Source organism: Chelon labrosus (genome assembly GCF_963514085.1).
Source record: "Chelon labrosus genome assembly, chromosome: 8".
NCBI classification, from domain to species: domain Eukaryota; kingdom Metazoa; phylum Chordata; class Actinopteri; order Mugiliformes; family Mugilidae; genus Chelon; species Chelon labrosus.
The window spans coordinates 29,999,580-30,025,516 of record NC_140358.1 but is presented as its reverse complement, the minus strand read 5'-3'; the positions used below and the strand labels follow the sequence as shown (position 1 = coordinate 30,025,516).

Here is a 25,937-nt window from a genome sequence, read left to right as displayed (position 1 = left end):
GGAGGAGGAGAACTTAAAAACCTCTAATCATCTAATGATGTTGACACATGTAATTATTTATTCTACCAAATAAAGTGAAATAAAACTCAGAGTCTTGTGTTCTTAGACGTCTGTAGTTTATTAAGATCAAACACGTGTTAGAATCAGTTCTTTAAACATATATTTATTTATATCTATATCTATATATTCAGCTTTAGTTCTGACAACATTCATAAGAACCTGAACGTCACGTCTGTTAAACAATTAGTGCAATTTACAGTTTAAACCCAAAAACAGCTTCTGTCTGCAAAAATATAAGAATCATCATCTATCAGAGAGAAACGTCGTCTAGAGGCACAGTCAGCTCAGAACACAAGAGAACCGCTTAGAACCAGTTAGAACACGCTAGAACACGCCACCAGCAGAACACGCATGAACACACACTGAACGGCAGCAGCAGTGAGGGAGTCACCGGGCATCGACCCCAGACCCACGGCCTGGTTCCTGATCCGGGTCTGGTTCCTGACCTACAATCTGGTTCCTGACCCAGGTCTAGTTCCTGAACCAGGTCTAGTTCCTGACCTACAGCCTGGTTCCTGACCCAGGTCTAGTTCCTGACCCAGGTCTAGTTCCTGACCTACAGCCTTGTTCCTGACCTACAATCTGGTTCCTGACCCAGGTCTAGTTCCTGACCTACAGCCTGGTTCCTGACCTACGGCCTGGTTCCTGACCCAGGTCTAGTTCCTGACCCGGGTCTAGTTCCTGACCTACAGCCTTGTTCCTGACCCGGGTCTAGTTACTGACCTACAATCTGGTTCTTGACCTACAATCTGGTTCCTGACCCGGGTCTAGTTACTGACCTACAATCTGGTTCTTGACCTACAATCTGGTTCCTGACCCAGGTCTAGTTCCTGACCTACAGCCTGGTTCCTGACCTACAATCTGGTTCTTGAATTACAATCTGGTTCCTGACCCAGGTCTAGTTCCTGACCTACAGCCTGGTTCCTGACCCAGGTCTAGTTCCTGACCCAGGTCTGGTTCCTGACCTACAGCCTGGTTCCTGACCTACAGCCTGGTTCCTGACCCGGGTCTGGTTGAGTCAGACGCCACGTCGGAGGCACAGCGGACACAGAGAAGCAGAGAAGAAGAAGTCACGTTAAAGCAGCAACAAGAAAACATGAACAGCAGCGATGAAGAGTCGTAACGTGACTGACAGAGAGAAATGAATTTAGCCTCAAACATCTAAAGCTGTAAACATCCATCCTGATCAGTCCAGTCACACCTGTCCAGGTTAAACAGGTCCAGGTGTGAACACTGATCTGGTCTCAGTCCACATGTGGAGGTGGTCTGGGACACATGTGACCTCTGATCAGATCTTAACATGTGAGAGTCTTTCCATCTGGTTCCAACATCTGGATCATGTCTCCAAGTCAACCAGCAGCTGTTGATGGTTCTGATCCAGCGGTAGGTAGAGATCCATTAGAGACAGCAGCTGGTACAATATTCTACTGACCACATGATGGCGCTGCTGATTTACAGACACACAAACTGAGATCAGATCTCAAGTGCTGGCTGGGGACGCATGTGGAGACACATTTAGATTAAGACCAGGTGGATGGACAGGTGAGACCAGGTGAGACCAGGTGAGACCAGACTGATCAGGTTTGATGTTAACTGAAGGAGTAAAGTGGTTGTCTGGGGCTTAATGTGTTGGAGCAGATGTTTTCATGTTTTTTTTTTACTTTGACATAAAGCAGGAAATAAAGCGTTTGACCGTCAGATTGAGATTTTTAGAAAACTTCTGGTGCATTAACTCTCAGCAGGCCAGCGTCAAGAGACAGATGAAGAGTTTACACAAACAGGAATCTACTAAACGCTCAGTTTCAGACTCTTAGCATCAGTCTGGGTCCAGGTTGTGGTCAGTCTTTTACCTCTGCAGTAAACTAGCTACGGGCTACGGGCTATGTTTAGCTAGCTTAGCCGCGTGTGAAGTAACACACTTTTATTTATACCCTAAAAGGAACAGCATTGATTTGTTTTTAAATGCTCTAAACATAGAAGACTTTTCTCTGCAGGAAGTTTCAGAACCACAAAGATCAGCCTGACACCAGCAGGAAAGTGACTAAAGATGAAGAATGATGTGAAAGTATTATTTTGGCAGTTTAAATCCTTTAAAGCAGCAGGTGGAGGAGCTGATGAGTATAGTACAGTACTTCACGTCTGCACAGTGACGCTACACGGAGCTCAGCAGGTTACAGTCAATAATTAACAGTTAATGCCACTAATGTAACAGCCATGGATCTCAGATCAGTGTTCACTCAAAGCCAGAAACCTCTGCAGCGCCACCTGCTGTCTGCCGACGCGCCCCTGCAGGATTATGAGCAACAGCTAAACTTCTACAAATATGTGAAGAGAAGTAAAAGTGTCTCCTTCTGTTTTTTAATACATCTTGTGAATATTTAAACCAAAGTCAACTTGTGTTGTGAACAAGAATCAGGAAGTTTTAAAACAGTCTGGTAGGCTCAATTATTAACTGAGATAAATAAAACTATTCAAATGAACTCTGGGTGAGATAGGCCCAACAGGACAGGCGAGCACAGAGGGAGGTTAATAAAGACGTCTAGGAGTTTTATTATTTCTTTTAAACTTCGGTTTGAGGCTTTGAAATAAAACCACGATCCTTGAATCTCAAGTCAAGCACGTCATTTTAAGACTAATCTTCTAGCACCAAACACATCCCAATAAACCAGTTAATGATTTAATTTAAAAAGAGTAAATGTTCCAGCCAGATTACAGTAAAGAGATACCGCCGAGGCTACATCGTCTGCTTCACGGCCGTCCTTTAACAGCTGCGTCTCTGGGAATGTGGACGAAGTGTCGCTTGCATTAAATCCTTCTCGGCAGCTGGAGCTCATCTTTAATCATTTATTTTATTAAAGTTTATATTAAAGCAGCAGGACTCACTAAAATGAAGGAAATAAAATGTGAGTTTGGACTCTGCTGGTCTTATTGTGTTGTACTAATTCATCTGATACCTGTCAGCTCTGGTTTGTGTTTCACCCTCAGAACATTCCTACAACTAACTAACGACGCTTTCAGCATCGTTTTGGTCCTTCATATTCATATCCACACGTTATTAATTCATTTTTACAGATTACTTCTGTTCGTTGCCACTAATTGATTTGATCCTGGCATGCTAGCTAGCTAGCTTGTTTAGCTAGTACAGAGCTAGTTCTCATAGTGACCTGCAAACTTTAAGGAAATATTTTCACATCTTTGTCGGTGAAAATATTAATTTACTTTACAAAATATTTTTTCTTTTGGCAGTATCGTTCCCTAATAAACTAGCTAGCTAACGCGACAAGTAGTAGCTAGGTCGGTTGATTAGCTAGTAGTCTAGCTACGTCTAGCGCTATCTGTGATAGTAACACATTTTTGTAGATTTATTATTTCTTTCATTTGAACACAACAGAATGTTCTAATTTAGCTTTAGCTCACTTTACTCGACATTTTAGCTAGTAGCTAGCTTTCATTTTACATTTGAGTAGACTTATACCTACATATCTTTTATTTGTAACCTAAAATGATTTAAAAAAATGTTTTAGCTTTGGCTTAAGTTACTCTACAAAAAGTAAATCGCTCACTAAGTTGCTGCTTGTTGATTTATTTAGCTAGTAACTTAGCTTAACTTTATGGCATTTGTAATTATAATGTCAAAGTGACACATTACAGTAAATTTGTCTTCAGATTACACTGAATATTTCTGTAAACTTCATGACAAAAACAAAGAAAGAAATATTCAGTTTTTGCTCAATTTACTCTACAAATTATATTTTATACTAGCTAACCTGCTAGTTTAGCTTGTTACTAGCCAATGAAATAATCTGTTTTTAGTTTTACTAGTCATGTGCAATCTTTAACAGCAGTGGCACTTTAATACATTTGCACCCTCCATTTTCTATTTCTCCTAAAATTATTTTTATTTTTATTCTGGTTTTGGTAAATTTGGCAGCAACCAAACTAGCTTTAAGCTAACTTCTCTAGCTTCTTGTTTCCGTTGCTACCTGTAATCAGAGTTACACAACTACAGTAGCACACTGTTCATTTTAAAACTTTACACTACAAAGTAAGTTTACTTGTCACAAACCGATCAGTCATTCTTTGTCAGTTAGGTTAGCTAGCTTAGCGAACCAGCTAACTAGTCAAACAATGCAGGTGTTGTTTTAGATCATTTCTAGTAATCGTTATTATTTTGATGTCGACAAAGATGTTAATGATGTAGTTTTAGCGTCTGGTGCTGCCTTATAATTAAATTCGTATTATTTCTAATCTCACCGTGGCCTCAGTCTGCAGGACACATATTCTGTTCAGATGCTAGTTGTCGATTTTGTGTTTTGAACGTTGGATTTAAAGTAATCTTCATTTTAATAGTTGCTGCATTTCCTAAATTAGTGAACAGCGTCAGAAGGCTAACTGGATCAGAGCAGACAGGAAGGAGGAAAACGAAGTCAGACGTCACAGCCGCTAAATGAACTGAAAACAAAGAGAAGCTGCAGCACAGTTTATAATCATATATACAACAGTTTATAACCTTGGAAACTAACTTTACACTTAATGTTCTGCAGGAATTTAGAAGAGACATCTGTCTTCTAGAAGATAATTAGCTTTTAACTAACGATTCATAACATCTTAAATAAACAGATTTTGAACTAAAGATAATTCTTCAGTTATTAAGTCAGGGTTACTAACTTGATCACCAACATATTTCATGGTCTACTGCAGCTCTTTTATATTTCATTATTTAAATGCATCAATAAATAAAACACGTCTGAGTTACTCTACAATAAACTCTTATTATTCAGTAATTCCTGCTCAAAGATCAAGTTTAGATGATTATCGTGTGAAATTCAGATGATCTGAAACATAAACTATGCTGCAGACGTTACTCTTCTGTTCAGACGGCTCAGACTGACTCTTATTTCAGTGACTAACGCAGCACAGCCGTCACCGTGGGTTTAGAGAATCAATGATGAGTATTGTTTGATTTGTGGCGCTCGTTGGCTTCAAGGAGCGTCACTAACGTTCTCCTGGGATGTTTCCAAAGACGACACGGTCCAACGATTTGACTCCAGAGATAAAGAGGAAACGTCTCTGGAGACTCATTAAACTTCTGAGGTCTCAATCGTTCTATAGCTGCACATTATTTATCACAACTAAAGTTATTACAATATAAGAACGGACACTGAGTCTACTGCTACTTACTGCACACACACAGTCACAGGAATGAAGGACTTCTGTTAAATACTTCTTAGATTTAGTTTTGTTGTTGTTCTGACTCTGAGCTTATTCACACTGGGTCAAAACTCAACGTCAGTTCTTCCTGCAGTGATGAGATGAATCACTTATTATCGTTTTAAGTAAGAATTTTAGGTTTTAACCTCCGTTTGTGAGATTTCTGGACAGCGGGAATGAAATGGAACCCACTTCACGGGATGTTTAACCTCCTTCAGTCTTCAGGTCGATCTCTGGCCCCTGAACGTCGCTACAGAGCTACATGAGTGAATTCCCCGCTGGCACCAACATGGCTTCCCATGTGCAGCAGGAAGCAGGCGAAAGGTAAGACACTAATTATTTCTTTTTATGCTTCGGGCGAGCCGCTCAGCGACCTCCATCCCTGGAGGAAGGACTCTCCAAACGTCCGTCCTTGACGGGACGCTTCTGCTTCTGTTTGGACTTCCTCAGCATCCGAACCTGCAGACACGAACCGAACTACACCGTCAGCAGACTACACAAAATAAATACACAACAGGTCAGGAGAGGTTCATTTAGTCTTAGTCCCATTTATAACAACATTCATTTAACCGGTTGTCTTTAGATTAAACATTAATCAGAGTGTTTCTCTCTTCAGACCAGTTTAATCTGGATCAACACAAGATAGTGGAGAACCATCAGGGTAAGAAGAGAGGCAGACTGTGAAAGAGTGGTTCAGGGAGCATGAGACATCATTGTCACAGAGTCTAGACCTTAACCCCATTGAGAATCTTTGGGATGTGCTGGAGAAGGCTTTGAGCAGTGGTCATGTACATGTTTCACTGTCTGCAGAGACAAACCTTAGGTCCAGCGGCTGAGATGATGATGTGTCCCGGCGGCTGGATCCACGGCTCTCCGTCCACCTGGACAGGTATGGGTTTGCTTACTGTCAGCCGGATGTAGCTCCCTTGAGCAATGCGAATCCCTGACCTCATCCCGCTCTGCACCTGGCCCTGAAACACACACAAGGTTTAAAGTTTAAATCTCTGGAGAAGAAAACAACAACGCCGTGATGAAGATGTTTTTAGTGCGTTACCATGTGAACGACCCCGGTGACCCCGACCACCTCCAGGAGGCCATCATCGATGCTCGGTTTCCCATGACGACTGTCGGCCTCTGACCCCCAGAGATCGGCACCAGAACCCCAACTACACAAACACACACAGGTAGATTAATGTGTGTGTGTGTGTGTGTGTGTGTGTGCTCTGTCTCTCTGAGTCGTACACCATCAGAGTGAGGACATTTTGACCGGTCCTCACTTCTTTACAAGACTGTTTGAGGGTTAAGACTGTGTGTGTGTGGTGGTGTGTGTGTGTGTGTGTGTGTGTGTGTGTGTGTGTGTGTGTGTTACCTGGGGATGTTGAGGAAGATCAGGCCCTCTATGTTCGGTAACGGGACGTTCTGACCGTCCACCTGAAGCTGCAGCTCTTTGTGGAGACTCCTGGTGTAGCTGATCTTCTGCAGACCGACCTTCACGTACACACTTTTGTTGTGGAACCTGTGAACGGCAGCGAGCAGAGAGGGCTGATGGGAAATGAAGTCTTTAATTAATAAATGATGCTTAGCTCAGTCTGAGGCTGAAGCCAATACCACCACTTAAATATTCTAAAACATCAGGACACAGATAAACAAATCCACCACAGAGAAACAACGTTTGAGCTGCAGCAACCAGCTGATCGTTTCCAGAGGATCTGCTGCTAACGTCTTGGTGCCAGATACCACAGCACACCTTCAGGGCTCAGGAGGAGTCCAGATCTCCACAAGTCCCTGAACGCATCATCACCTACAGTCCGGGGCTCTGAACTGAAGTGAAGCTCGGTTACCTGCTGGTGAATTTGTCGGGTTCGTCCTCTCTGGCCTGGTGGAAGTCGAAGCTGAGCTCTGCGTCGATACCGAGACCGAAGTAGTTGTTCATCTGGACGATCTGAAAGAAAACCAGAGGGTTGGTTGGTTTCACTCTTGACCTTGAGCAGCCAAGTTTCCATCCTCCTAAAACACCCTCAAAGTTTAAATCGACATGGTAACGACGAGTCCAAATAACAACAGAAGTAAAAGTGGTTCCGGTCCTCGTGGACACGGTGCAGACCTTGGGCGGCTCCAGAAAGCAGTTGTCCTTGCCGTCCTCTGAGATGTCCTGGGCGTCCAGCAGGATGGTCCAGCGGTCCATCAGAACCTCGTCGGCCTCGTCCACAGACACCAGGATGTGGTGGGGGTCCTCTCCGCTGTAGCCGGCCCCCCAGCGCAGGATTCGAGCCAAGTCGTTACCTGATGGATTAGACCCCGACCCGACTCGTTAGGAATCAATTAACAAGTCAAAGAGAATCAGCTGATGTGGTCTCACCTGTTCCAAGAGGAACGATGCCAATGGGCGGCTCTCGACAGACCAGTTTGTGCCTCACGGCCTCCAGGACCCCCAGCACCCAGCCGACCGTCCCATCGCCCCCACAGACCAGCACCCGGAACCTGGGGACGTCCCTGAATGTGTGGAGGCTGAACCAGAGACATCAGAGACGTTTAAACTCTTGAGTTTACTCAGACTTTATGAATCTTCACGAGGAGAAACTTCCTCCATTTTATCCTCAAATGTGAAATATTCACGCCTCGTTAGGACACCTCGTTAGGACGCCTCGTTAGGACGCCTCGCTAGGACACCTTTTTAAGAGAAATACGTGTCCAACCCTTCCCTGGACTTCCTCCGCAGACTACAACAGCTACTGCTAGCTAGGAGGCTATGAAGCTAGGACGAGCCACTGTTAGCTAGGAGGCTATGAAGCTGTGAAGAGATACTGTTAGCTAGGAGGCTATGTAGCTAGGACGAGCCACTGTTAGCTAGGAGGCTATGAAGCTAGGACGAGCTACTGTTAGCTAGGAGGCTATGAAGCTAGGACGAGCCACTGTTAGCTAGGAGGCTATGAAGCTGTGAAGAGATACTGTTAGCTAGGAGGCTATGTAGCTAGGACGAGCCACTGTTAGCTAGGAGGCTATGAAGCTAGGACGAGCCACTGTTAGCTAGGAGACTATGAAGCTGTGAAGAGCTACTGTTAGCTAGGAGGCTATGAAGCTAGGACGAGCCACTGTTAGCTAGGAGGCTAAGAAGCTAGGACGAGCCACTGTTAGCTAGGAGACTATGAAGCTGTGAAGAGCTACTGTTAGCTAGGAGGCTATGTAGCTAGGACGAGCCACTATTAGCTAGGAGGCTATGAAGCTAGGACGAGCCACTGTTAGCTAGGAGGCTATGAAGCTAGGACGAGCCACTATTAGCTAGGAGGCTATGAAGCTAGGACGAGCCACTGTTAGCTAGGACGCTATGTAGCTAGGACGAGCCACTGTTAGCTAGGAGACTATGAAGCTGTGAAGAGCTATTGTTAGCTAGGACGCTATGTAGCTAGGACGAGCCACTGTTAGCTAGGGCGCTATGTAGCTAGGACGAGCCACTGTTAGCTAGGGCGCTATGTAGCTAGGACGAGCCACTGTTAGCTAGGAGGCTATGAAGCTGTGCAGATAGACGTCCTCACCCAGCCAGCGGTCCTCCGTTACAAATGTCAAAGACCTGATGAGGGTTCAGGAGTTTCCTGAAGTTGTAGAGGAGCTCTCTGCCCTTCAGACCACCACTCTTCGGGTTGACAAACACCAGAAGGGGACAGACGTCTTTTCCCATCTTACTGAGCTGAAAGACAAGGACGACCAGTCAGTCTACAAATATCTGAGAGAGAGTCCTTTACTATATTAATGGATCAATGTTTAGTTAAAATATTAAACTATTGTTATTTTTTTCAAAAAGCTAAATTACACTGACCATGATTAAACTTAAACTAAAACAATAAAAGCAGAAAACGTCCAGGTGGACTACAGGCCTTTTGGGCTTCCACTCCAGAACATTCACCTTTTTGAGTTTATCAATGTACAGAAAATTAACTATTTTACTATGATTTTGATGCAAAGAAGCCAAATATTGTCCAGATTTCATCCTCTAAGGTTTCATTACCACGATGTCTGGTATGACCAGGGCGGTGAGCGTCTTGTTGTTGATGGAAGTGTCTTTAGCCAACATGTAGATCCTCTCTGCTTCAGAGAAACACGAGATCTGCAACGCCACCGCACCTGAACACACATCAACATGTATTAGTATCACGCAGCAGCAGCGGCTCGCCAAGTATTTATTTACGGTCGTGATAAGATTTTCTTTTTACTGTGTCAGACACAAGTTGAACCTTTTTCCATAAGTAATAAAATAATACGTTGGGTTTTTACCTCTTGAAAGGGAATCTGGCTACAAAATACTACTGATTCCACTACTGATTTCCTCCATGTTGTTCACACATGGAACTCCCCAGGGAAACCAGTCACCAAGGCATGCTACATATCAATGCTAAGCTAACTTCCACTGAAAGATGGCTAAATTGTGTTTAGTATCTGTAGTACCACCACTAGGCCACTAGATGGAGACAAAGGACCATGTATGAGGCACAGGGCTAAGATTCTATCAGTCAAGTCACCATGTGGTTCATAGTTGATGTCGAATCATGTGGATAGACTCTAAAGGACAGAAGATAATAGAAACTACATCAGATATATTTGTTGTCAGTTGTTTTTGGATTTGATGAAAATTTGAGACAGAAGAATAAATTCTGACATGATGACTGAGACTCAAAGATTGTGTTTTCTCTGTTAGCTGCGGCTAGCTGGTTAGCTCCAGCTATGTGATGCTTGGTATTAATGGAAAGAGTAGCTTCAATTGGGGTGGTTTCCATGACAACTGCCTCACCTTGACTGCCATAGACGTGGCTGATGGTGACCAGGTGACCTGCAGAGACAGAGAGACAACCTCAGTGTGACACAGCTGTAATCAGATCTGAACAGCAGGGGGCGCTGCAGACTCACTCTTGATGTCCAGATGTTCCTGGATCAGCTGGACGTAGTCCTCACTGGTCAGCAGGGTGGGTAATCCTCCAATCAGCAGGCTCACCTGCACCGCTCGGTTCACGTTCTCCACCACGTAGAATCGAGTCTGGTTCATCTGCCGCAAAGAAATCTGGAAAACAACCGCTCCATGTCAGGGACGTCATTTAGCCATTTTTATGCCTCGCTACAGGTTTCAGTTTAAAAGTACGAACACAGCAAACCAATGAATGTCAGTTACAGGCTGACTGTCTGTCTGGACCAAATGGTTGCACCACAAAGACAAAGACTAGCTAGGATGCTAGGAAGCTAAGAGGAGCTACAGGTAGTTTGGAGGCTAGGATGCTAGCTGGGCAGCTGTTAGCTAGCTGGGCAGCTGTTAGCTAGTGAACTCTCATCTTTCTTTTTCACTCGTTGAGAAACACAACAAGCTAAACATCCTCGTTCCAGCTGGAGCTTGAGAATTAATTTGCCTTCCTGAATTAATCTCTTTACAGATGTGAGAGCAGCAGATTGTTGTGTTGTTGTTGTTGCGTTGCCGGTCCTCTTACCTTCCTGATCTCCTGCAGTTTGTCCAGAATCTTCTCCTGAAGAGTCAACGTCTGTCTCTGCACTGAAAGACAGAAATGACTTTAGACCCACAGACGTCAGCTTCAGTCCACACGGCCCTTCAGACTCACTGTTTATTAAAGTTTAATGATGATGAAGACTCTAAATGTTCAGAGTAAAGGCTAGGAAGCTAGCCCCCTAGGAAGCTAGCCCCCTTGGAAGCTAGCCCCTTGGAAGCTAGCCCCCTTGGAAGCTAGCGCCCTTGGAAGCTAGCCCCCTTGGAAGCTAGCCCCCTAGGAAGCTAGCCCCTTGGAAGCTAGCCCCCTTGGAAGCTAGCCCTCTTGGAAGCTAGCCTCTAGGAAGCTAGCCCCTGGGAAGCTAGCGCCCTTGGAAGCTAGCCCCCTAGGAACCTAGCCCCCTAGGAACCTAGCCCCCTTGGAAGCTAGCCCCCTAGGAAGCTAGCCCCCTTGGAAGCTAGAACCCTAGGATGCTAGCCCCTTGGAAGCTAGCCCCTTGGAAGCTAGCCCCCTTGGAAGCTAGCCCCCTAGGAAGCTAGCCCCTAGGAAGCTAGACCCCTTGGAAGCTAGCCCCCAGGCGCTAGCCCCTTGGAAGCTATCCCCCTTGGAAGCTAGAACCCTAGGATGCTAGCCCCTTGGAAGCTAGCCCCCTTGGAAGCTAGCCCCCCAGTTAATAGCAGCTCTTCCTAGTGGTGCGTTCACGTAACGTCACAGTCGACCATCACATCCAGTTATTAATCCCAGTATTGTTCAGCTTGTTTTTTTCTTCACATGATTTCAGTCGTTCTTAAAAAGCTCTGGGACTAAAAGTCTGTAATATTTATTTAACACATGTTGTTGTTTCTTACCTTGTTTGCTGTTCATGTTAACCTCCATCAGACTGAAGTTTGGCACATCTTCACCCTTAAACAACAAACAGCATCATCATCAGCAGCAGCAGGAGCATTTTATTCACTAATCATTTTAAAATTAAACCATAAAATAATCCTCCAGTACTCTGAGGATGAGCTTTGTAGGGACTCCTGGTTGTTATTTAAACGTTTCTACCTGTAAACAGACTTTAAAGCTCAGGGGTATATCAGGGGTTTCCAGGATGGGGGGGTTACTGATACCTTTCTGTCCAGCTGGGGGAGGACCTCAGCGAGGACTGAAGCTGCCGTGTCGTTCTCTGAGACGGAGACGACCGCTGCACCCGGCCTGAAACACAACCTGAAATGTAAGATCTGTCTGGATAGTTTAGTACAACTATACCAGTGTTCCCTCGTCCTGCTCACCTGGGCCAGCCGGCATACACCTTTATCTCCTCCGAGTCCCTGGGCTTGGCCCTCAGCAGCCAGGAGTCTCCTCCGTCCTTCAGGGAGCTCCTGTTGTCCGGCCCGCCGTTCCGGTTCAGGATGTCCTCGCTGTGGAGATGCTGTGGTTGTCCGATCTCGAGCAGCTCGAAGCCGCTGGGATCGTCTGGGAGGTAGAAGGCCCTCAGCGCCGCCTCCTGCAGGGAAACACGGACACTACACTGAGCCGACGACGTTCACATGAGCTGTTTGGGTTTAACTGTGTGAGCTCAAGTTAGCCACTCGTTAGCTCGCTAACTGTTAGCCTAGGTGGCTTCTAGGCGCTAACAGTTACCTAGCTAGTGGTCTCATGTTCTCAGTTATTTAAGTTATATATGAACCAAGAGACAGTTTGGTTATTGTTTTTAGCATTAGCAACCAGGCTAACAATCCTGAGGAGAAAACTGAAAGAAACTAATTATTACAACTAGCATACCTCCTAGCTTGCTAGCATGTTAGCAGTTACCTTTCTGTCACCTTCAGCTGTTTATACTCATGTTTTAAAACTACAAGACAAATGTCACCTGTAATAAACTATTAATTAATTAAAAATTAAAGAAATAAACTAAATCTGATGAATTTCAGAAGAAAGGTGAAAGTCTCCATGTTTCAAATTAACTTAATATATTTTCCTTTCTCATATTTTTATTAATAAAATTATTGATCTGAGACAACAAACAGCTGATCTCACCTTAAGTTCTGCATGTGGGTTAAATGTTGTATTTTATTATTTTAAAACCATTTTTATTTTGAAAAACATGTTTTACTTTAGAAGCAGCAGCAGTAATATCAATAGTAGTAGCATCGGTGAAAAAAACAGAAAAAAAGGAAGTAGTGGTGTGTCTTGTTTTCGAGAAGGAAGCCCGACTCTTACCACCACTTCCTCTTTCCTCGTGGCTCGAAGGACGGGGACCAATCGAAAGCAGCCGCGCTTGATTCCATCATCGCCGTCAAACACCTTGAGGAACTGCTTACCTGCGGGGCCAGAATAACAGGTCACGCGTTTACCGACAATTCAGTCTGTCAGGTCTCAAACTTTATCTCTGAGATTTAAAACACGGTGTAGTTTGTGTTAAAGGAGTTTCTGGTCGGTCAAACATGCTCACTTTATAAAAGTTCATCTGATCTCTGGGAAACCTTTAAAGATTCTGTGTCTGCAAAGGTTTAAAATCCTATCTGATTCAGAAATCACGGTGCATCACACACTTGAGGAGAATCTTCACAGATAGTCCTTGGGATATTATTTAAATGGAGTGAATAAATCAGAGACTGTGGAGCAACAGCTTGTTGTAATGCTCCAGACCTGTAGGTGGCGCTGGTTTGGGTTTTGCACCTGATGCTGGTTTGTCAACCGCTAATCAAAGAAAAAGGAATTTCTCTCTTTGGTTATTGTGTAATTATCGACATAATCATCCAGATTTTACTTCTGCAAATTCTGTTAACACTTCACATTAGAGGATAACATCAGAGCAGATTTCTTAGTGAAGTTAATAAAACGTCCTGAAACTTCCTGTAGTCTGAGCCCAGCGCTGCGGCCGTCTAATAGCAGAATCTAGTATTATGTTTTCATTAGTATCTTCTCTTTAGTTATGAGTAGATGTTTTTAGTGTTTACGTGTCGGCCATCTTGCATTCTTCTGTAGGAAGCTGTATTCAGTTGGTTGCAGTCTGCACACTCACCACCAGATGGCTCTACCTCCACCACACTGGTCCTTTAAAGCTACAGGTGTATTAAACCTCTGTCTGGATGAAATGGAGATGAACAGGAAGCAGGAGCTTCATCAGAGGACTGACCTGACTCTGCGGCAGCCGGCTGAGAGTCTTTAGACGCCGCAGCCGTCGGATCGACATCGTCTGCGTTTTCTGACGGAGACAAAGAGATTACTGGAAACTTTTAAGACGACCACGACTTCCTGAGCAGTGACGTTTATAAAGCAGCTAAACATAGATGGTGGTCTGAACCAGTCAGCTCTCATTAATCACTTCATGTAATCATTAATGTATTATCTTTATTTATTAATAAGCACCTGGAGCTCAGTAGAAACTGGGTTACAGAGACCAGTTTAACGATAGAGATGCAGAAAGAAACACAATCTTCACATTATTTATTTGCATTATTTTTTGTTGAGTACGTACAAACTCTCTCAATAGTTGTCAAAGTCTTTATTTATTATGTATTTTATTAATATTAAATAACTCCAAGTCCATATTTTAAGCTGTATTTATTTATATACATTTAGTTTTATTGATTTATTTCACTGTTAAGTTGAACAATACATTTTAATTTGTTTTTATAATAATGTAAATAAATGACTGATATATTTTATCATTATTACGTATTTGATCATAAATCTTTAACACGTTTTTTCTATTATTCTTTAAGTATTTTATTTAATGTTCTTATGGCAGTTACTTTTAATATTTGTTTATTATTGAAGTATCAATGAATTCATTTTCTTGTTTTTCCTTTTTATTGTTTTAGTGATTAATTATAATGAAAGAATCCCTTTTTTCTAAATGTATTTTATTTTGTACATGCCGTCTACTCCGACTGGTTTCATTTAGTTTGGTTTTAGTTTGTAGTTCGTGTCCAAAGATAGTTTTGATCGTTAGAGTTGAGATCAGGAAACCAGAACCTGTGGTTAACACTCAACTTCACAGGATGTGGTCTGGACGAGTCAACTCAGCCTCTGTCTCAGCTCTAACCGACCTGGTGGAGTTCGGAGGCATCAGAGGAAATGTTCCACTTGTTAATTATTCAACTTTAGAATAATAGTTATTAACAGTCCAGACTGTCTCAAGTTCTGGTTTTAGGGTCCTAGTTCTGGTCCTGGTTCTGAGTAGAGCTGGTCAGAGTGAGGACCAGGACAGGGTGTAGTACCTGGGTCGTGGCTGCAGGTGTCAATGATCCGGTACAGGTGCATCTTGCTGAAGTTCCTGGAGTGGAGGCCGACGCAGGACGGATGCAGCAGCATGCAGCGCAGGCGGCCCACAGAACATCCTGCAGGAACGCTGGTGTAACACGCTCCATGGCTCTGTGACACACAGGACAGAGGTCAGAGGTCACAGGTCACAGGTAAAGAGGAGGAGGAGGAAGAGGAGGTGGTTCAAGGGAGAAGAACCAGAGACATGATCTCACCGTGATGCCGCACCACTCACACCTCATTCCCGTCATCACGTCTGACGACCCGCATGAACGCCGACACACCTCACACCTGGCCGCCGACGCCAGGTTCCCCTCCCTCCAGTGGTGGTGGAACGTGTCCTGGACAGACAGTTTCATTTAATAAAGACGTGTTTAAACAGGAACCCTCACCCTGCACCCTGTTAGCCTAGCGTAGCCAGACTCAGACATCTGGAGTTCATTATTCAGCCAGTCAGAGACATTTAAACCAATTCAGATGACGTGTATGACGACTGTAAGCCCCGCCCACAAGATCTGATTGGCCCAACAGTTCCCAGCAGAATCAGTTCCCAACAGAGAGAATCCAGAACAGCTTTAGTCCACTACAAATAAACTGGAAGGAACAGAAAGAAAGAAGAGCAGAAGCTGTTCCCAACATAGACGCTAGCGTCCAGGATAGCTTCCATGCTAACAGACTGTCAGGTAGAAGCATTGCTCACCTGCTCCAGAGTCCCGTCCAGGTGACAACAGCGACAGTCAGCAGAGGTGAAGACGGCGCAGTCAGCGTGGACGTGAAGCTCACACACTGAAAACACAAACACTTCATATTAACAGGAATCTGAGTCAGAGGTTTAGATGTAAACGTTCTCTCAACAGAATTTAATTTTGCTGAATAAAACACTCAGATAATAAGAAGCTACCGTTAGCTGGGAGGCTAGGAGGAGCTACCGTTAGCTGGGAGGCTAGGAAGCTAGGAGGAGCTAATATTATAAGAGCTATTTGTTCCTCCTTAAACTCTAAAGCTAATCATTTCCTCTAAACTTGCGGGAAGTGTCTCCATGGGTTTGTTAATTAGTTCTTAATCGTCAGTTCCCTTAAAAGATGTAAATGCTGTTAGTCCAGTTAGTGTCATTAGACCGGATCAGCTGGTTTATAATCAGGAGCATCTCATGATGATGATGATGATGGACTGGTTGAACTGGTCTGACCTTCACAGCGCAACGCCGTGCTTCCCTCCGTGTGTTTCCTGCAAACGCTGCAGAATCGTTTCTTCTGTCCGGCCGGACCGAAGCAGTGAGCCACCGGCACCTGCAGGGGGCAGCGGAGACAACGGATCTTAGCAGGTACACAGGTAAGAATGGGTACAGGTAGAACTGGTAAGCCTGGAGTTAGCATCTCACTAGTAGCATCTCCCAGCTAACAGTAGCCCTTTCTAGGAAGTTGGAAACGGCTACAGTTAGCTTTGAGGCTAGGAAGAGCTACTATTAGCATATATGTAATATTGGCTCATTTTCCAGAATAAACAAATACTAATATTCTAATATTTCTGTTCCATGTATGTTTTTTTTTTCAGGACTTGTGTGAAAATCTGTTGATGTTTTGAGTCAAAACCTTTTGAAGGAAGCTAAAACGTTGAAGCAGCTCTGTCTGTTTGTTTTAAAAGATTTAGACGGAAGCTTTGTTTTTTGTTTTCCAGCCTCCACAGGAAGTCGTCTAGTTTGCTTCTAAAGCTCTGGATGCGACAGAAACATAAGGTGTCACTGGTTGTATGACAACACAACAACATGTTAGTATGAAGGGATGGAGCTTGGGGGCCTCGGGGGCCTTGGGGGCCTCGCAGGTTCCTGCAGAACATCAGAACAACACGATGGTGGCGTCCTGCTGAGAGACTCATGTCTATGAATGTGTTCTTTATCTGGAGACTGATCCTGGAGGTGAATTAACTCAACGACTCTCTCAGAGAAAAATGTTCTGGTTTTATAAAATGACTTGGATCAGCTGACACAGAGCAGCTCTGTGACCAATCAGAGAGCAGGAAGGTTATTCAGGTTTACTGATGGATGCAGCAGTTCGTCAGGCTCAGAGATCAATAGACACATCAGAGGGTGTCACAGGAACAGGCCGTCATTTACTATCTGACCTTTATAATTATAAATATTTAGTTTCATCCACAGTTTAAACCACGTTCATGATCAGCCCTGATGTTCTAATGCTCTAAAGACATGTTTACATTTGTTTACCACTTCAGGACAAGGAACCATATTTGGTAACTACATCAATGCTGATTTTCTACATGAAAATTAAACATTTTTAAAAACATTTTTCTTAAGCCCTACAATAACACTCTAGGGCTGTATTTCAATGAGGGTTAACATCTGCAGTTTTTGTCTCTAAATCTTAAATAATCAAGACGTCATGAAGCTCACCTGGACCGACGTCGGCGTCAAACAGGAACAAACCGTCCTCAGAGTCTTCAGACATTTCTCGTGACACATGAAGTTACACACTGAGGAGGAGACAGAGGAGGAGAGTCAGACGCCTCTGAGCAAAGCAGCTCCAGGTGGAGGTTCTTTTATTTACTCGTTAAGTTAAAGCAAAAAACACACAAAGCTGAGACAAAGACAGCTGGACTGGTCGGCACACATTCAGTTATAAACCAATCAGATCTGACGGTGGGAGTTCAGGTTTTTATTTAGTGAATTAACCAAAAGATTAATGTGAAACTAAGCCTCAGTGACAACGTTATGGGTCACTTCTCTGTTTATATCACGTCAGTAATAATCTAGGTCTCAAGATGAAGAAGCACCAAGAAGAACTTGAGAAGAACCCAGTTCAGATGGAGACGCTCGTAGCCGTCATCATCCTGGTTGAATATTTAGAAAGAGGAAACGTTTAATGTCTCCTGTTATTCAAACAACGTCTTTATTCTCCGTCCTCAGACAAAAGGAGGAAGCGTCGCTGGCTTCAGATGAAACTGACTCGAGTGGTTTTATCTAGAGCGGGTGTTGCTGAGCTCAACCTGAGGCTGCAGACCAACCAGAACAACAACTACAACATGACCCAGGCTGGTTTATCTGGTCCAGGAGCTGCAGGTCATTATCTGATGAAGGAGGTGAACCAGCAGAGATGAAACTCTAGATGCACACAGAGAAGAGGAGGTAGAGCTGTGTAAACAGGAAGTGATTATCTGCTCATCACCGGAGGTCAGTAAATCAGTCCTCTGGTTTTAGTTCACACCGAAGATTACTACAACTACTTCTCTGTCTGTGTCGGGGCGGTTAGCGAGCGTTCAAAGCTACCAAGAAAAAACAAGAAGACACATGTCTAATTATGTGTGCTGTGTAGATGAAGGTCGTCCTCTGTTAGTCAGTAACTAGTGTGGATGTGTGGTGAGGTGGTAGTAGTTGATCATCTAAACAGAATCCATGGAGTCCACTCAGTCAAAGGCTGCACCCAAACAACAACAACAAACACTGAACGTTTAAAAGAAGAGAAAAGTTTCCTGGAGACAGCGTCAAGGAGAAACATCTTCCAGAGAGGGTTAGGGAGTTTATGGCAGCGTTGGATGACCAGAACATTTCTGGAGTAGAGAACACAAGGTACCAGCTACCCTCTCCACACTACATTAACTTTGACTGAAAGATTTATTGGACTGAATCCAGTCCACTCTAGGAGAAGACAAGGAAGACAAGGACAGACTTTAGGAAGCTACAGGAGACCAACTCTAGGAGAAGACAAGGAAGACAAGGACAGACTTTAGGAAGCTACAGGAGACCAACTCTAGGAGAAGACAAGGAAGACAAGGACAGACTTTAGGAAGCTACAGGAGACCAACTCTAGGAGAAGACAAGGAAGACAAGGACAGACTTTAGGAAGCTACAGGAGACCAACTCTAGGAGAAGACAAGGAAGACAAGGACAGACTTTAGGAAGCTACAGGAGACCAACTCTAGGAGAAGACAAGGACGACAAGGACAGACTTTAGGAAGACACAGGAGACCAACTCTAGGAGAAGACAAGGAAGACAAGGACAGACTTTAGGAAGCTACAGGAGACCAACTCTAGGAGAAGACAAGGACAGACTTTAGGAAGACACAGGAGACCAACTCTAGGAGAAGACAAGGAAGACAAGGACAGACTTTAGGAAGCTACAGGAGACCACCTCTAGGAGAAGACAAGGACAGACTTTAGGAAGCTACAGGAGACCAACTCTAGGAGAAGACAAGGAAGACAAGGACAGACTTTAGGAAGCTACAGGAGACCAACTCTAGGAGAAGACAAGGAAGGCAAGGACAGACTTTAGGAAGACACAGGAGACCAACTCTAGGAGAAGACAAGGAAGACAAGGACAGACTTTAGGAAGACACAGGAGACCAACTCTAGGAGAAGACAAGGAAGACAAGGACAGACTTTAGGAAGACACAGGAGACCAACTCTAGGAGAAGACAAGGAAGACAAGGACAGACTTTAGGAAGCTACAGGAGACCAACTCTAGGAGAAGACAAGGAAGACAAGGACAGACTTTAGGAAGCTACAGGAGACCAACTCTAGGAGAAGACAAGGAAGACAAGGACAGACTTTAGGAAGCTACAGGAGACCAACTCTAGGAGAAGACAAGGAAGACAAGGACAGACTTTAGGAAGCTACAGGAGACCAACTCTAGGAGAAGACAAGGACAGACTTTAGGAAGACACAGGAGACCAACTCTAGGAGAAGACAAGGAAGACAAGGACAGACTTTAGGAAGCTACAGGAGACCAACTCTAGGAGAAGACAAGGAAGACAAGGACAGACTTTAGGAAGCTACAGGAGACCAACTCTAGCAGAAGACAAGGACGACAAGGACAGACTTTAGGAAGACACAGGAGACCAATTCTAGGAGAAGACAAGGAAGACAAGGACAGACTTTAGGAAGCTACAGGAGACCAACTCTAGGAGAAGACAAGGAAGACAAGGACAGACTTTAGGAAGCTACAGGAGACCAACTCTAGGAGAAGACAAGGAAGGCAAGGACAGACTTTAGGAAGACACAGGAGACCAACTCTAGGAGAAGACAAGGAAGACAAGGACAGACTTTAGGAAGACACAGGAGACCAACTCTAGGAGAAGACAAGGAAGACAAGGACAGACTTTAGGAAGACACAGGAGACCAACTCTAGGAGAAGACAAGGAAGACAAGGACAGACTTTAGGAAGCTACAGGAGACCAACTCTAGGAGAAGACAAGGAAGACAAGGACAGACTTTAGGAAGACACAGGAGACCAACTCTAGGAGAAGACAAGGAAGACAAGGACAGACTTTAGGAAGCTACAGGAGACCAACTCTAGGAGAAGACAAGGACAGACTTTAGGAAGACACAGGAGACCAACTCTAGGAGAAGACAAGGAAGACAAGGACAGACTTTAGGAAGCTACAGGAGACCACCTCTAGGAGAAGACAAGGACAGACTTTAGGAAGCTACAGGAGACCAACTCTAGGAGAAGACAAGGAAGACAAGGACAGACTTTAGGAAGCTACAGGAGACCAACTCTAGGAGAAGACAAGGAAGGCAAGGACAGACTTTAGGAAGACACAGGAGACCAACTCTAGGAGAAGACAAGGAAGACAAGGACAGACTTTAGGAAGACACAGGAGACCAACTCTAGGAGAAGACAAGGAAGACAAGGACAGACTTTAGGAAGACACAGGAGACCAACTCTAGGAGAAGACAAGGAAGACAAGGACAGACTTTAGGAAGCTACAGGAGACCAACTCTAGGAGAAGACAAGGAAGACAAGGACAGACTTTAGGAAGCTACAGGAGACCACCTCTAGGAGAAGACAAGGACAGACTTTAGGAAGACACAGGAGACCAACTCTAGGAGAAGACAAGGAAGACAAGGACAGACTTTAGGAAGCTACAGGAGACCAACTCTAGGACAGTCAGGACCTGAGAGGGACGTCTCTAGTCTCTTTGTCTCTTTCCTGTCCGACAGTCTGACGCGTCTCAGGAAACATTTTATTGTAAAAATACACGTAGGCTTTGATTTTCTTTGTAGCTGCTTGTTTCCTGTCGACATTAAAACCTCGACAGCCTCTGAGGTGTGAGACCATGAAAGTATGAGGACATGTATTTATATGTCTCCGTCCATCTGATGAACGAATGAAAGAATGAATGAATGAACGAACGGCCGACGCTGCCTCCGTCGCTGTAGGTGAAGTTTAGTTGTTGATGTCGTGGCTTAAAGACGAAACGTTACATAATCCAGCTGTTCAGCTTTTAATGCAGCTGCTGCTGAGGATGATGATGATGATGATGATGATGAAGGTCACACACACACACACACATTCCTCCAGCACTGAGCATCCCTGCCAGTCTCCTGTTGCTATGCCAACCGGAGGAAGTAAATCTCTAACTGCAACAGACACTTTACGCCTCTTCCTCCTCCTCTTCCTCCTCCTCCTCCTCCTCTTCCTCCTCCTCAGACACATGATGGAGGACCAGAGTGTTACTGGGCAGACTGGAGTCAGAGAGTGTGTGTTCTGGTTTTATGTTTAGTTGTGGGGGCCAGGGTCTGTGGGGACATTTGGGGGGGGGGGGGGGGGGGTGAAGGTTCGGGTCTGGACTCCTGGTTAATCTGGAGCCTAGTGAGGAAGAGGAGGAGAACCTGCTGCAGCTGTTGCATGTTTGGCTGCATGCACACACACACACACACACACACACTGACCAGACTCTAGGCCTGGAAGGTCCACCTGCCTGGACAGAGCCGGAGTAGACACCCAGCACACCTGGTCTGAGGTGGGGGGTACAGGGCAGGTCTTACCTTCACACAGGAAGCCGATGAGGCCCCAGACGAAGTCGCTGCAGCTGTGGCAGAAGGTGGGTTTGGTCAGCGTGACCTTCTTGAAGCAGTGGCCCGGCCCGGAGCTCGGGTACTTGGGCCGGAGCGCCGGGGACTGCTGCACCCTCTTCTTGGCGGCCAGCGGGCTCGATGTCCGGCTGTCCGCGGCGTCAGGGTCCGCCGGTCTGGGCCGGCCGCTGTCGGCCATGTCCTCAAACACAAACCGAGGTTAAAGCCCGGGTCTCTAGAAGGTATTCCAGCCCCAGCGAGGAGACATCCCACCGGGAAGGACACGGCGGCGCAGCCCGGGGAGAGGACGCTGTGGTCGGCGTGGTTTCCTGAGTTTCTCCCTTGTTTTTAACCCGACAGAAAAACAGAAATACAAACTAAACCAGCTGGCTACGACTTTACGACGCACAAAGATCAGTTTAGAGTGAATGTGGTGTCCTCCAGGGTGGAGACATCCCCCCCGGCTGGAGCCAGCGGTGCAGCCCGGTGGAGAGGGTGCCGAGGTCGGTGTAGCTCCAGGAGAACCCCCGCCTCTCCAGCTAGCGAAACATCCAACTCCTGAAATATTAATCGAGCATCCACCTTCTGAAAGCACAGCTGGAGCTCCGGCGGGAGGGGGTGCTGGGTTCTTTCAGCGGGTTCTCGTCGTCGTGTCTCTCGGTCGCTCCGCCCGGAGACAGCGGTGCCACCCGGCGGCGCTGCAGGAGGAGGAGGGGGGCAGAGCTCCGCCTGGTCCCGGCCCAGCGGCAGGACGCTGGATGAATTAATGATGCAGTATTGATCTGGTGGAGCTCAGCGATCAGCGTGGAAGCGCGGTGGAAACCAAACGGATGTTGTTTCCAGTCAGTCAGCCATGCACCGGACACGACCGGAACGAACCCGGAGAAATGGCGAAAACAGCGGCGAGGAAGGAGCCCGGAGCCCGGAGACCAGAGCCCGGAGTCCGGCTTCAGGTCTGGAGAGAGTCGAGGATCAACAAGTGCTGCCGAGCTTCTGCTTTCATTCTGGGCTCCTCTTCCTCCTCAGAGACGCGTCTTCTTCCGCGTCAGAGTCTCCGACACTGATTTACTCCTCCCTCTCCTCCTCCCCTCTCCTCCCTTCCTCCCCATTCTTTCTCCCTCCTTCCTTCCTTCCTTCCTTCCTTCCTTCCTTCCTCCCTGTTCTTCCTCCACATCTCCATCATTGCTTTAACACCATACTACTCCTACGTACAATCAAGTACTTTTAATGTATTTTTACTTCTTCTTGAATAAAGACTCTGAACATGGTTCACATCTGTTCATGGATCATTCAGGATGTTTGTCACTGATCTGGTCTCTAGAGTCCAGGTTAAACAGGTCCAGGTGTGAACACTGATCTGGTCTCTAGAGTCCAGGTTAAACAGGTCCAGGTGTGAACACTGATCTGGTGTCAGTCCACATGTGGAGGTGGTCTGGGACACATGTGACCTCCTTCCTTTGGTAGTGTGAACACACAATGAGTCCTGGGTCACATTAAAGACCACCTACTCAACAGGGCTGATCTGTGGAAGAGGAGTTTAACTCATTCATTCAACCACTAGTAGAAATGATCACATGAATCAGTGATGTCTGTTGTAGAGGATGAAGCTTCAGGGTTCAGGTCTAATCTGAGTCTTTGTCTCTAAAATAAATCAGATCTTAACATGTGAGAGTCTTTCCATCTTGTTCCAACATCTGGATCATGTCTCCAAGTCAACAAGCAGCTGTTGATGGTTCTGATCCAGTGGTAGGTAGAGATCCATTAGAGACAGCAGCTGCTACAATATTCTACTGACCACATGATGGCGCTGCTGATTTACAGACACACAAACTGAGATCAGATCTCAAGAGCTGGCTGGGGACGCATGTGGAGACACATTTAGATGAAGACCAGGTGGATGGACAGGTGAGACCAGCTGTTGATGTTAAAGGTCTGGTGGATGATCGTCTTCATCTTAAATCTAGAAAGGAATAAAACAGTCTCCTCTCCAGCTGCTAAATCTTTCATTTTGCTGCCATTTATTTTATATCATTTATTAATAAAATCTTCTGTTTCTTAATGTGATCTGGTCTCTACTTCATGTTCGCGTCCTCATAGAAACATAGAAACACCACAATTTAAACTCTAAGTAAATTATAATCAGCTAAATGTTCTTCAGTCAAGCAGAATTTAAATAAGTCAGTTGGTTTTAAAACATTTGTAGTTGAGTTAAAAAGTAAAAGTTTCCTTCTGAAATAAAGTAGAAAGCAAATAAACTAAAATACATTAATCTATAAATATTTAAAATTAAATTTTAAATCAGTTTAGCAGCAGGTTTTTAAAATGAGATAATTAAATAATGGAGGAGGATTTACTGCAGGAGCAGCTGCTTCATTTATGTTTGAATGATTAAAATGTCGGAAAAGTATGAACAAGGACTTTGATTCATTGTTTTTGACATAAATCTGCTAAAAATAATAATAATAATAAAAAATAAATAAAAAACCTTCATGTTCTGACTCTGAACTTTCAAATCAAACACAAACCAGATAAACATTAATCAGGTTTCTAGTGTCAGTGAGCTGTACCTGCTGGGTTTGACCACTAGGTGTCAGAGTGACGCAGTAAAGGTGGACGTGAGTCTTAAACCTGCAAAACATAAAACTAATTATCCAATAAAACCCTCAGTTTCTACTAATTGTGAATTTTTAGATGATTGTTAGTGATTATCAGACAGAAACATTAAATCCTGAACCACCAGGTGAAGCTGTACCTGAAACTACCAGAGATGAATGAAATCCTCAAGTACAGGAATAATTCTCATGTCTGACAAAAAACAAAACAGGAAGTTTTTTATAATAAGTTTTTTTTATATAATTCGCTCTTTAAATAAATTAATTGGAATATTATGCAACTAAAAAAATAAAAATAGACAAGTTAGAGCAGCAGAGGATGATGGGTAATGATGGAAGCGTTTGTTTGTCAGTTAACAGCACTTACGTCAGCTGTAGGACGCGGGAAAACCGCTGGATGAAGGCAGCAGCAGCAGTTACTTCCTGCAGTGGATGGAGAGCTAACTGCTAACATGCTAGCAAGCTAGGACTTATGCTAGCTGTAATCAGCCACATGAGTTTATTCCTCAGGATTGTTAGCTCGGTTGCTAATGGGAAAAAGTTCAAGTTCACAATTACTAAATGATGTTTTGATTCATATATAACTGAAATAGTTTAACTGAGGTCATGACGACACTAGCTAGGCAACTGTTAGCGCCTAGAAACCACAACTAGCCTAGAACTAACAGCTAATGTAATAGACCATAAAATTAAAACTTTATATGACTAAATTACAACATAATAACTTACCATCATTCTCCACCATCTCTGAAAACGTCAGCACAACTCAGACAGCAAGCTAGCACGTATGCTAGCTAAATCAGTCAGACTAATTTCTTCCTTTTTACTCTGAACTGGGCTGTTTACTCCTCAGGTTTGTTAGCTTGGTTGCTAATGGGAAAAAAAGGAAAGTTCACAATAAATAAATGGTGTGTTGGTTCATAAGATCACTAGCTAGGCTACTGTTAGCGCCTAGAAGGCACTAAGGCTAGCCGCTGGCCCTAACTAAAGATAGATTTAATAGATTGTAGATGCTAATGAAGGATAAAGTTAAAAAATGGGTAGCGCAAAAGGCTAATTAGCCTAGCCTAGCCTAGCCTAGCAGAGCAGCAGTGACGATATAATTAATTGTAGTTAATCAAACAGTTACAACATCAATACATTCAACATTAAACATTAATTAATTATTACAACAAGAAAATAATCACATTTAAATTACCATCAAAATCATATAATAATAATAATAATAATAATAATAATAATAACAACAATAATAATAATATAAAAATGTAAAGTTTACGTTTTAAATGACGGTAGGGCCCTGTCGTCTTATTAATGATTCTCTTCTATAATAACTGATTATAATAATAATTATTATTATTTGGAAGCAGCCTCTGTCTCTGTCTCTGTCCCTGTCTCTGTCTCTGTCTCTTCATGTCTCTCTACCTGTTTGTCTCCTCCCCCTCCTCCCCTTCCTCTCTCTCTCTCTCTCTCTCTCTCTCAGTCTCGCTGCTGCTGTTCAAACGGTAA

At 44.4% G+C, this 25,937-nt stretch overlaps 1 protein-coding gene across 2 annotated transcripts; it reads right to left on the bottom strand.

Annotated features, from left to right (window-relative positions):
- Positions 1-111: 111 nt before the first annotated feature.
- On the bottom strand, positions 112-22,818 carry dgkq (diacylglycerol kinase theta). 2 transcript variants are annotated; one of them, XR_014699196.1, is made up of 24 exons: positions 21,790-22,818; positions 17,416-17,495; positions 16,198-16,297; positions 15,709-15,794; positions 15,224-15,349; positions 14,966-15,119; positions 13,879-13,947; positions 12,960-13,060; positions 12,029-12,243; positions 11,867-11,951; positions 11,603-11,657; positions 10,740-10,801; positions 10,171-10,321; positions 10,055-10,093; positions 9,275-9,390; positions 8,805-8,956; positions 7,631-7,779; positions 7,376-7,554; positions 7,113-7,213; positions 6,641-6,787; positions 6,326-6,437; positions 6,090-6,242; positions 878-5,730; positions 112-672 (listed from the first exon to the last, which is right to left on the bottom strand). XR_014699196.1 is itself a non-coding variant. In XM_084549854.1 (23 exons), the coding sequence occupies exons 1-23, from the start codon at positions 22,013-22,015 to the stop codon at positions 5,638-5,640; spliced, it is 2,751 nt and encodes a 916-aa protein (XP_084405980.1). In that variant the 5' UTR covers positions 22,016-22,818; the 3' UTR covers positions 112-5,637. The 2 variants fall into 2 exon arrangements, 1 of the variants encoding a protein (XP_084405980.1); XM_084549854.1 differs by having other exon boundaries at positions 112-5,730.
- Between the last annotated feature and the right edge of the window lie 3,119 nt (positions 22,819-25,937).